Below are 12,082 nucleotides of genomic sequence, written 5' to 3'. Positions count from 1 at the left end.
ATACGATTGCGGCGGATGTGGTCTGCAGGGTGTTGAACTGTGGAAGGTCCCAGTTAATAACTAGAAATGCCTCCTATGGAAAAGGCACTGGGAAGATCTGGCTGGATGGGGTGAAGTGTAACGGGACAGAACCTGCTCTCGACCAGTGCGCTGCCAGCCCATGGGGGGTGAGTAACTGCTCCCACGCAGAGGACGCTGGAGTCTCCTGCACAGGTGAGTGTGGGCGGAAGGTGAGGGTGTGCTTTACACTGAAACCTCTGGTGTGTAATTTAGTGAACTCCAGTCTTGAGCAGATTGTTCCCCTGACTGCATCACTGTCCTTCTCAAGTTCCTCATCCACCGTGGTTCCTGGTTGTCAGGTCCAGCTGCAGGTGGTGGGAGATAGTCGGATTGTAGTGCAGGCTGTCCAAATCACTGCAGAGTCAGAAAGTTTCAAGGCTGGAGGATTAGTTCCCTCACTCCGAGCAGTTAGAGGCCCTGTCCCATTGCTGGGTTGGGAATATTGGATTGTCCTTGACCAGGACTGAGGACAACTGTAAAAATGTGTTGGGATATGGAGTCAGACCGGGTGGTCAAGGGAATTACCACCGAGGGGACAACTTCAGAATAGAAGGACATCTTTTTAGTGATGACGGAGAATATTTTTTAGGAAGTACGTATTGAATCTGTGGAATTCATTACCACAGGTGGATGTAGAGGCCAAGTCATTGAGTATATTTGAAGCAGAGTTTGATAGCTTCCTCATTAATCAGGGTATCAAAGATTACGGAGAGAAGGAAGAATGGGTTTGAGAATGATAATTAATCAGCCATGGGAATGGCAGATCCAACTCGATGTGCCAAATGGTCTAATTCTGCTCCTTTATCTGACGGTGTAAGTCTCCCCTCAGCCTCTGATGCTGTTGGGGAACTACTCAAGCATTTTCACCCTTCTCGGCCAAATTGCAGTCAGCAGATCCGTTGGCCTGTGGATGTTAGCGGCAGTTTTGAGAAAGCCAGTGGGGCCAGTCATTCGACAGGCTTCAGGTAATTAAGAGCCAATAAAAGGAAGTTTGACTTAAGCAAAGTGGCCATTGTAGGAGAGGGATATAGCTTGGGGGAGATCTGAAATAAATTGATACACTGATTCGAGGCATGGTTAGGGCAGATGGTCCAGAGTGTTTTTCCTTAGGATGGAAACGACCAGTACTACTGGGCACTGGAGGGGGAATGTGTAAAGGAGATTTATGGGGAAAGTTATTTCATACAGTGGTCGCTGCCAGGAAACCACTGCCAGAGGAGGTTGCTTTACTAATCACAGCATCAGTGTTTAAAAAACATTTTAACGGGTATCATACATTGTAACATTTTACAAGCAGGTATTGAGGAAAATGGACAGTGTGTGGGTAGCTGGCATTCGTCCCTCTGGTCTCCTGGTCAGCAGAATCAGGCTGGTCCAAAGATTCTGTTCCTGTGCTATTCTCTGAGCTCAATGTTCCTTCCCTCAATCATTCATATCCCACACAGTCGAACCCCATTCTCCCCTCAGTCCAAGCCCCATTTCACATTGCAGAGTTGACCCTTCTCTCACGTCACTCTCGTCAGCTTACAATATGGGAATCCTCATTTTAAACTCGTTCCCTTCTCTGTTCCAGGCCCGGTCCCTGTCCGGCTGGTGAACGGGAACAACATGTGCTCTGGGAGAGTCGAGGTCTATCATAACTCTGACTGGGGCACCGTCTGTGGCAGGAGCTGGAACAGGAGTGAGGCGGACGTGGTCTGCAGGGTTTTGAACTGTGGGACGTCTGAGTCGGTAACAACAGATGCCTCCTACGGAGAGGGCACTGGGAAGATCTGGCTGGATGGGGTGAAGTGTAACGGGACAGAGCCTGCTCTCGACCAGTGCGCTGCCAGACCATGGGGGGTGAATAACTGCTCCCACGCAGAGGACGCTGGAGTCTCCTGCACAGGTGAGTGTGGGCAGAGGGTGAGGGTGTGCTTTACACTGAAACCTCTGGTGTGCAATTTAGTGAATTCCAGTCTTGAGCAGTTGGTTCCCCCGACTGCATCGTTGTCCTTCTCAAGTTCCTGATCCATCATGGTTCCTGGTTGTCAGGTCCAGCTGCAGGTGGTGGGAGATAGTCGGATTGTTGTGCAGGCTGTCCAAATCACTGCAGAGTCTGAAAGTTTCAAGGCTGGAGGATTAGTTCCCTCACTCCGAGCAATTAGAGGCCCTGTCCCATTGCTGGGTTGGGTCTTCTGGATTGACCTTGAACAGGAGAGAGATGGACTTTAAAAATGTGGTGGGATAATGGAGTCAGGGTGGTCAAGGTAATTGCCACCCAAGGCACAATTTCAGAATAGAGGGACGTCTCTTGAGAGATGAGGAGGAATATTTTTAGCAAGTACGTGGTGGGTCTGTGGAATTCATTTCCACTCGCTGATGTGGAGGCCAAGTCATTGGGTATATTTGAAGCAGAGTTTGATAGCTTCCTGATTAATCATGGCGTCGAAGATTACTGGGAGAAGGCAGAATGGGTTAGAGAAAGATAATAAATCAGGCATGGGAATGGCAGGTCTGACTCAATGTGCCAAATGGCCTAATTCTGCTCGTATAATTTCTGGTGTAAGTCTCCCCTCAGCCTCTGATGCTGTTGGGGAACGACTCAAGCACGTTCAACCTTCTCATCCCTATTGCAGTCAGCAGATCCGTTGGTCTGTGGATGTTAGCGCCAGTTTTCAAAAAGCCAGTGGGGCCAGTCATTCAACAGGCTTCAGGTAATTAGGAACTTGGTGAGGGCCAATAAAAGGAAGTTCAGCTTAAGCAATGTGGCCACTGTAGGAGTGGGACATTGCTAGAGTGGCCCATGAGCCTCAGTAAGTAGAGGTGGAGGCTACAGTAAATTTCCTTTTCTCTTGGTCTATTTCTGTCGAGTATTACAGTGAGAATGGGTCCAGGGTCGTCGTCGTCATCGTTAGGTCACAGCAGGAATTTCCAGTTGGCGGACGATTTCCTTCCATGCCGCTCTGTCCCGACATTTGTCCACAACATGCCTAGTCTTGTCCAGCTTGGTCCAAGCCTTGATGTTATCCAGCCACATTGTTCTTTGCCTTTCTCTTCCTTTCTTTCCCTCCACCTTTCCATATAGCAAGTCCAACAAGATGTTATCTCTCCGCGTAAGCTGTCCACAGTAAGCAACTTTTAACTTCATAATCTTCTCCAGCAATATCTGTGGTCTATCAGCTTCAGACAAAATCCTCTCATTTGAAACTTTCTCTACCCAACTGATCTTCAACATTCATCGATAGCACCAGATTTCAAAAGCATAAATTTGTTTCATGTCACCCTTCTTCAGGGTCCATGTTTCTAATCCATACCTCAGCACTGACCACACATAACACTCGAGGAAGCGGATTCTACTTTGGATGTCTACCTCCCAATTGCATGGTAGATCTTTTTGCTTCATGAACTGGGTCTTAGCCATACCTATTCTCTTCTGAACTCAACTTCACATCTCCCGTCATCTGTCAGACAACTGCCAAGATATTCAAACTTTCACACCTGTTCGATGTCTTGTCCATTCACTTGTAACAATACCATCATGAATGAGTCTTTAGTGGTTGTTCTGCTTACCTCCATCAATTTTGTTTTCTTAGGGTTGATTTTTAGTCTGTAGTCGAGGCTTTTCTCATTCACTTTATTCAGCATAATTTGCAGTTTGCATTCGCTGTCAGCTAACAACACGGTGTCGTTCGCTTACCTGATGTTATCCACCTTCCGGCCTCCGATATGAATACCTGTCTCCTGATGGTCGCATTCCCAAAAAATCCATTCTCCGTAGAGGTTAAACAAATCTGGCAAGCCAACACAGCCTTGCCTTACGCCTCGTTTAATACATGCCCATGGTGATAGCTCATTTTCTACCCTGACCACTGGTTTCTGTTTCCAATACAAGTTCATTATTATCCGCACATTCGCCCATCCCAGATCGTACTTCTTCAGCACCTCTGTTACTTCCTCGTATCTTACTCTATCAAAAGCATTTTCATATCAATAAAGCATAAGTAGATGGTCCATTGTGGCTCAATGCATCTCTCTATGATGTTTCTCATCGCAAATATTCTTTCCTTTGTTCCTGAGCCTTTATGAAAACCAAACTGTGTTTCTCCAATTTCATTGCTGATTGGACCTTTCATTCTGCCGAACACTATTTTCAATAGTAGCTTGACACAGTGAGACATTATGCTTATCGTCCTATGCTCATTACATTTTATCGTCCATGGCTTTTTTGGTAAGGCAATAAATACCGATTTCAGAAAGTCCTCCAGTAGATTTCCTGTCATATAACTGTTGTTTAATATCACTAAAAGGTTTGTTTTTCCCTTCGGAGCAAGTGATTTCAGAATTTCAGTGGAAATCTTATCTTCACCGGCCGCCTTTCTGACTTTCAGACTCCAAATCACACTTTCCATCTCTGACATCAATAATTTAGGTTGATTAGTCATTTGATTTAATTCTGGTAAATCCTCAATCCTGCTATCTTCAAATAATTCCAAGATGTACTCAACCCATCTGTCCGTGATCTCTTCTTTTTCATATTACAGCTGTCTTCAATACACCCAGTTGATACCACAGTCCTCTTTAATTTCATCATATCCTTTGCCTTTTGGTGAAGGCCTTTATAATCATGACTTCGTTCATACTGCACAATTTCTTTGCACTGCTCATTAATCCAATTCTCTTTCGCTTCCTTACATTTTCTTTGAATCAAGCAGTGTAGGGCTTTGTAACATTCATTATCCGTTCAGAGTCCAGCCCTGTAGCTCAGAAGGCTAGGGAAAGGAAGAGGAGGCCAGTAGTAATAGAGGACTCGATAGTTAGGGAGTCAGATGGGTGATTCTGTGGATGCAGTCAGGAGACCCGGATGGTAGTTTGCCTCCCTGGTGCGAGGGTCCTGGATGTTTCTGATCGTGTCCAAGATATCCTGAAGTGAGAGGGAGAGGAGCCAGAGGTCGTGGTACATATAGGTACTAATGACATAGGTAGGAAAAGAGAAGAGGTCCTGAAAGGAGAATATAGGGAGTTAGGAAGGGAGTTGAGAAGAAGGACTGCAAAGGTAGTAATCTCGGGATTACTGCCTGTGCCACACGACAGTGAGAGTAGGAATGGAATGAGGTGGAGAATAAATGCGTGGCTGAGGGATTGGAGCAGGGGGCAGGGATTCAAGTTTTTGGATCATTGAGACCTCTTTTGGCGCAGGTGTGACCTGTACAAAAAGGATGGGTTGCACTTGAATCCTAGGGGGACCGATATCCCGGTGGGGAGATTTGCGAAGGCTACTGAGGAGAATGGTTAGGGGGTGGGAATCAAATTGAAGAGACTAGGAGCGAGGAGGTTAGTTCACAAATAGAGAAAGCTAGTAGACAGTGTGTGAGGGAGGATAGGCAGTGGACAGAGAACGGGAACGCTCAGACCGAAGATGTAGGGGAGAAGGAAGAAAAAGATAACAAAGTTGCTTGCTCCATTAGGGATAAACAGAGAGTAAGAGGTAGAGAGTTTCTTAAATGCATCTATTTTAATGCTAGGAGAATTGTAAGAAAGGTGGATGAACTTAGAGCAAGGATTGATACCTGGAAATATGATGTTGTAGCTATTAGTGAAACATGGTTGGAGGAGGGGGTGATTGGCAACTAAATATTCCTGGATTTCGTTGCTTCAGGTATGATAGAATCGGAGGGGCAAGAGGGGGAGGTGTTGCATTGCTTGTCAGAGAAAATATAACAGCAGTGCTTTGGCAGGATAGATTAGAGGACTCGTCTAGGGAGGCTGTTTGGGTGGAATTGAGGAATGGGAAAGGTGTAGTGACGCTTATAGGGGTGTATTATAGACCACCTAATGGGGAGCGAGAATTGGAGGAGCAAATTTGTAAGGAGATAGCAGAGATTTTTAGTAAGCACAAGGTTGTGATTGTGGGAGATTTTAATTTTCCACACATTGACTGGGAAGCCCATTCTCTACAAGGGCTGGATGGTTTGGAGTTTGTAAAATGTGTGCAATATAGTTTTTTGCAGCAATACATACAGGTACCAACTAGAGAAGGGGCAGTGTTGGATCTCCTGTTAGGGAATGAGATATGGCAGGTGACAGAGGTATGTGTTGGGGAGCACTTCAGGTCCAGTGATCACAATACCATTAGATTCAATATAATTATGCAGAAGGATAAGACTGGACCCAGGGTTGAGATTTTTGATTGGAGAAAGGCTGAACTTTGAGGAGATGCGAAAGGATTTAGAAGGAGTGGATTGGGAGAACTTGTTTTATGGGAAGGATGTAATAGAGAAATGGAGGTCATTTAAAGGTGAAATTTTGAGGGTACAGGATCTTTATGTTCCTGTTAGGTTGAAAGGAAAGGTTAAAAGTTTGATAGAGCCATGGTTTTCAAGGGATATTGGAAACTTGGTTCGGAAAAGGAGAGGGATCTACAATAAATATAGGCAGCTTGGAGTAAATGAGGTGCTCGAGGAATATAAAGAATGTAAAAAGAATCTTAAGAAAGAAATTAGAAAAGCTAAAAGAAGATATGAGGCTGCTTTGGCAAAGTAAGGTGAAAATAAATCCAAAGGGTTTCTACAGTTATGTTAATAGCAAAAGGATAGTGAGGGATAAAATTGGTTCCTTAGAGAATCAGAGTGGACGGCCACGTGTGGAGCCAAAAGAGACGGGGGAGATTTTGAACAATTTCTTTTCTTCGGTATTCACTAAGGAGAAGGATATTGAATTGTGTAAGGTAAAGGAAACAAGAAGGGTAGTTATGGAAAGTATGATGATTAAAGACGAGGAAGTACCAGCGCTTTTAAGGAATATAAAAGTGGATAAGTCTCCGGGTCCAGACAAGATATTCCCTAGGACCTTGAGGGAAGTTAGTGTGGAAATAACAGGGGCTCTGACAGAAATATTTCAAATGTCATTAGAAACGGGGATGGTGCCGGAGGATTGGCGTATTGCTCATGTGGTTCCATTGTTTAAAAAGGGTTCTAAGGGTAAATCTAGCAATTATCGGCCTGTGAGTTTGACATCAGTGGTGGGTAAATTAATGGAAAGTATTCTTAGAGGTGGTATATATAATTATCTGGATAGACAGGGTCTGACTAGGAACAGTCAACATGGATTTGTGCGTGGAAGGTCATGTTTGACAAATCTTATTGAATTTTTTGATGAGATTACTAGGAAAGTTGACGAGGATAAAGTGGTGGATGTTGTCTATATGGACTTCAGTAAGGCCTTTGACAAGGTTCCACACGGAAGGTTAGTTAGCAAGGTTCAGTAGTTAGGTATTAATATGGAAGTAGTAAAATGGATTCAGCAGTGGCTGGATGGGAGACGCCAGAGAGTAGTGGTGGATAACTGTGTGTCAGATTGGAGGACGGTGTCTAGTGGTGTGCCTCAGGGATCTGTACTGGGTCCAATGTTGTTTGTCATATATATTAATGATCTGGATGATGGGGTGGTAAATTGGATTAGTAAGTATGCAGATAACACTAAGATAGGTGGAGTTGTGGATAATGAAGTAGGTTTTCAAAGCTTGCAGAAAGATTTAGGCCAGTTAGAAGTGTGGGCTGAAAGATGGCAGATGGAGTTTAATGCTGAAAAATGTGAGGTGCTACATTTTGGTAGGACTAATCAAAATAGGACATACAGGGTAAATGGTAGGGCATTGAAGAATGCAGCAGAACAGAGGGATCTAGGAATAATGGTGCATAGTTCCCTGAAGGTGGAATCTCATGTGGATAGGGTGGTGAAGAAAGCTTTTGGTATGCTGGCCTTTATAAATCAGAGCATTGAGTATAGAAGTTGGGATGTAATGTTGAAATTGTATAAGGCATTGGTAAGACCAAATTTGGAATATTGTGTACAGTTCTGGTCACTGAATTATAGGAAAGATGTCAATAAAATTGAGAGAGTACAGAGGAAATTTACTGGAATGTTGCCTGGGTTTCATCTCCTAAGTTACAGAGAAAGGTTGAACAAGTTGGGTCTTTATTCTTTGGAGCGTAGAAGGTTGAGGGGGGACTTGATAGAGGTATTTAAAATTATGAGGGGGATAGATAGAGTTGACATGGATAGGCTTTTTCCATTGAGAGTTGGGGAGATTCAAACAAGAGGACATGAGTTGAGAGTTAAAGGGCAAAAGTTTAGGAGTAACATGAGGGGGAACTTCTTAACTCAGAGAGTGGTAGCTGTGTGGAACGAGTTTCCAGCAGAAGTGGTTGAGGCAAGTTCAATGTTGTCGTTTAAAGTTAAATTGGATAGATATATGGACAGGAAAGGAATGGAGGGTTGTGGGCTGAGTGCAGGTTGCTGGGACTAGGTGAGAGTAAGAGTTCGGCATGGACTGGAAGGGCCGAGACGGCCTGTTTCTGTGCTGTAATTGTTATATGGTTATTCCAATGTTTTACCTTTCTTCACTTAACTTTCTCAACTCATCGGTGAACAAAGGGTTATCTCTTTGGCTCTTTTTCCAACAACCCAAAGTTTTTTCCGCAACTTCTGTCACTGTTGTTTTAAACTCTTCCCAGATGTTCTCCACTGCCATGTTGCTACCCTCGTCATCTAAGACAGAAAAGCTATTCTCTGTTTCGACCAAATATTTGATCTTTTTTGCTTCATTCGTAATGAGTAAATCGAAGTCTATCTTATTTGATGGTTTAGCCTTTCTCATCTTGTTCAAACACATACTCATGTCCAATATCACAGGGTTGTGATCTGTATAACAGTCAGTACCAGAGTACCTTTTCACCTGCTTCACTCCATTCCTGAACCGATTGGGTACTAAAATATAGGCAATTTGGTTTTTTACTGAACCATCAGGACTGCTCCACATGTACAGTCACCGATTTGGCAGACACTACCAGGTGTTTGCAACCATTACCCTTCCCTTGCAATTCGCCCCAAGTCCAGCGGACCGGCTGGTAGCACCTGGTAAGGGTCCCTTTCTCGGGGTTACGAGCGATGGCCGACGACGGACCCAGCAGGAGAGCTACGACCTTGGAAGATAATGGTCCGGGGTCAGTGGTGTGTTCTTCATGGGAGATGTGGGAACTGTGGGAGACCTGTGGTCTCTCTGATAACTATATGGGCAGTGAGCCTCAGCTCCTCAGAGACATGCGTTAAAGAACTGGAGCTGAAGCTGGGTGACCTTTGGTGCATTCGGGAGAATGAAGAGATGATGGACACAACCCCCTGTGTTGCAGGAGGCAGGTACCTGAGTGACTGTGGGGAGAGGGGAAGGGAATAGGCAGACATTGAGGGTACCCCTGTGACTGTCCCCTTCAATAATAATCATACCTCTTTGCATACTGGTGCGGGCTGGGATGGGAGGAACGACCCTCCGGGGGGGGCCACAGTCTCAAAACAGAAATGGCTCGCATGAGGGAATAATTTTAAAGTGATTGGAGGAAAGTATAGGGTGGGTGTCGGGGTGGTGTGGGGTGTAGTCAGAGGTCAGGTTTTACACAGAGAGTGGAGGATGTATAGAATGTGCTGCCAGAAGTGGTGGTAGAGACGGACACATTAGGGATATTAACGATTCACAAGTATGACAGAAAGATGGAGGGTTATGTGGGACTGATCTTGGAAGAGGTTAACATCGTGGGCCAAGTGTCTGTAGTGTGCTGTAATATTCTATGTTCTAGGTAACCGGCTGGCCACTCTGAAGAAAAATAGGTACATTACCAGGAGTGAACTAACTGGATCCCCCACATCACCCTCCCTCTCCCTGATCTGTTGCAGGTCCAGTCCCCGTCCGGCTAGTGAACGGGAACAACATGTGCTCTGGGAGAGTCGAGGTCTATCATAACTCTGCCTGGGGCACCGTCTGTGGCAGGAGCTGGAACAGGAGTGAGGCGGACGTGGTCTGCAGGGTATTGAACTGTGGGACGTCTGAGTCGGTAACAACAGATGCCTCCTACGGAGAGGGCACTGGGAAGATCTGGCTGGATGGGGTGAAGTGTAATGGGACAGAACCTGCTCTCGACCAGTGCCCTGCCAGCCCATGGGGGGTGAATAACTGCTCCCACGAAGAGGACGCTGGAGTCTCCTGCACAGGTGAGTGTGGGTGAGCAGTGAGGGTGTGCTTTACACTGAAACCTCTGGTGTGCAATTAAGTGAACTCCAGTCTTGAGCAGATTGTTCCCCCGACTGCATCACCGTCCTTCTCAAGTTCCTGATCATCTGTGGTTCCTGGTTGTCAGGTCCAGCTGCAGGTGGTGGGTGATAGTCGGATTGCAGTGCAGGCTGTCCAAATCACTGCAGAGTCTGAAAGTTTTGATTGACCTCGACCAGGATTGAGGTAGACTGTGAAAAGGTGGTGGGATAGTGGGGTCAGACTGGGTGATCAAGGGTATTGCCAACGATGGCACAACTTCAGAAGAGAAGGATATCTTTTAAGTGATGAGGAAGAATATTTTTTAGGAAGTACGTGGTGAATCTGTGGAATTCATTACCACACGTGGATGTAGAGGCCAAGTCAATGAGTATATTTGAAGCAGAGTTTAATAGGTTCTTGATTAATCAGGGTATCAAAGATTACGGAGAGAAGGCAGAATGGGTTTAAGAATGATAATTAATCAGCCATGGGAATGGCAGATCCGACTCGATGTGCCAAATGGTCTAATTTTGCCCCTTTGTCTTCTGGTGAAAGTCTCCCCTCAGCCTCTGATGCTGTTGGGGAACAGCTCAACTACGTTCAACCTTCTCGGCCCTATTGCAGTCAGCAGATCTGTTGGCCTGTGGATGTTAGCGGCAGTTTTGAGAAAGCCAGTGGGGCCAGTCATTCGACAGGCTTCAGGTAATTAGGAACGTGGTAAGGGCCATCAGAAGAAGTTAGGCTTTAGCAAAGTGGCCATTGTAGGAAAGGGATATTGCTTGGGGGAGATATGAAATAAATTGATACACTGATTCGAGGCACGGTTAGGGCAAATGGTTCAGAGTGTTTTTCCTCAGGATGGAAACGACGAATACTACTGGGCACTGGAGAGGGAATGTGTAAAGGAGATTTATGGGGAAAGTTATTTCATACAGTGGTGGCGGCCAGGAAACCACTGCCAGAGAAGGTTGTTTCAGTAATCACAGCATCAGTTTTTAAAAAACATTTTAACAGGTATCACACATTGTAACATTTTACAAGCAGGTATTGAGGAAAATGGACAGTGTGTGGGCAGCTGGAATTCGTCCCTCTGACCTCCTGGTCAGCAGAATCAGGCTGGTCCAAAGAATCTGTTCCTGTGCTACCCTCAGAGCTCGATGTTCCTTCCCTCAATCATTCATATCCCACCCAGTCGAACCCCATTCTCCCCACAGTCCAAGCCCTATTTCACATTGCAGAGTCGAACCCTTCTCTCACGTCACTCTCGACAGCTTACAATATGGGAATCGTCATTTTAAACTTATTCCCTTCTCTGTGTCAGGCCCGGTCCCTGTCCGGCTGGTGAACGGGAACAACATGTGCTCTGGGAGAGTCGAGGTCTATCATAACTCTGCCTGGGGCACCGTCTGTGGCAGGAGCTGGAATACGATTGCGGCGGACGTGGTCTGCAGGGTGTTGAACTGTGGAAGGTTCCAGTTCATAACTAGAAATGCCTCCTACGGAGAGGGCACTGGGAAGATCTGGCTGGATGGGGTGAAGTGTAACGGGACAGAACCTGCTCTCGACCAGTGCGCTGCCAGCCCATGGGGGGTCAATAACTGCTCCCACGCAGAGGACGCTGGAGTCTCCTGCACAGGTGAGTGTGGGTGAGCAGTGAGGGTGTGCTTTACACTGAAACCTCTGGTGTGTAATTTAGTGAACCCAAGTGTTGAGCAGATTGTTCCCCTGACTGCATCACTGTCCTTCTCAAGTTCCTTATCCACCGTGGTTCCTGGTTGTCAGGTCCAGCTGCAGGTGGTGGGAGATAGTCGGATTGTTGTGCAGGCTGTCCAAATCACTGCAGAGTCTGAAAGTTTCAAGGCTGGAGGATTAGTTCCCTCACTCCGAGCAAGTAGAGGCCCTGTCCCATTGCTGGGTTGGGATTTTTTTGAATTCACCTTGACCAGGATAGAGGTAGAC

General features: G+C 45.9%; 1 protein-coding gene across 1 annotated transcript in view; it reads left to right on the top strand.

Moving 5' to 3' along the window:
- The first annotated feature begins 970 nt into the window (after nt 1-970).
- The window catches only part of LOC134338987 (CD5 antigen-like), a 28,551-nt gene continuing 17,439 nt past the window's right edge, over nt 971-12,082 (top strand). Inside the window, exons 1-4 of the mRNA XM_063035209.1 lie at nt 971-1,025; nt 1,634-1,948; nt 9,769-10,083; nt 11,445-11,759. Of these exons, the coding sequence (XP_062891279.1) occupies nt 971-1,025; nt 1,634-1,948; nt 9,769-10,083; nt 11,445-11,759 (1,000 nt within the window). The remainder of the gene's footprint in view (nt 1,026-1,633; nt 1,949-9,768; nt 10,084-11,444; nt 11,760-12,082) is intronic.

The sequence above is a fragment of the Mobula hypostoma genome, chromosome 28, assembly GCF_963921235.1.
Source record: "Mobula hypostoma chromosome 28, sMobHyp1.1, whole genome shotgun sequence".
Classification (NCBI taxonomy): domain Eukaryota; kingdom Metazoa; phylum Chordata; class Chondrichthyes; order Myliobatiformes; family Myliobatidae; genus Mobula; species Mobula hypostoma.
This window is presented reverse-complemented; position numbering and strand designations above follow the sequence as displayed.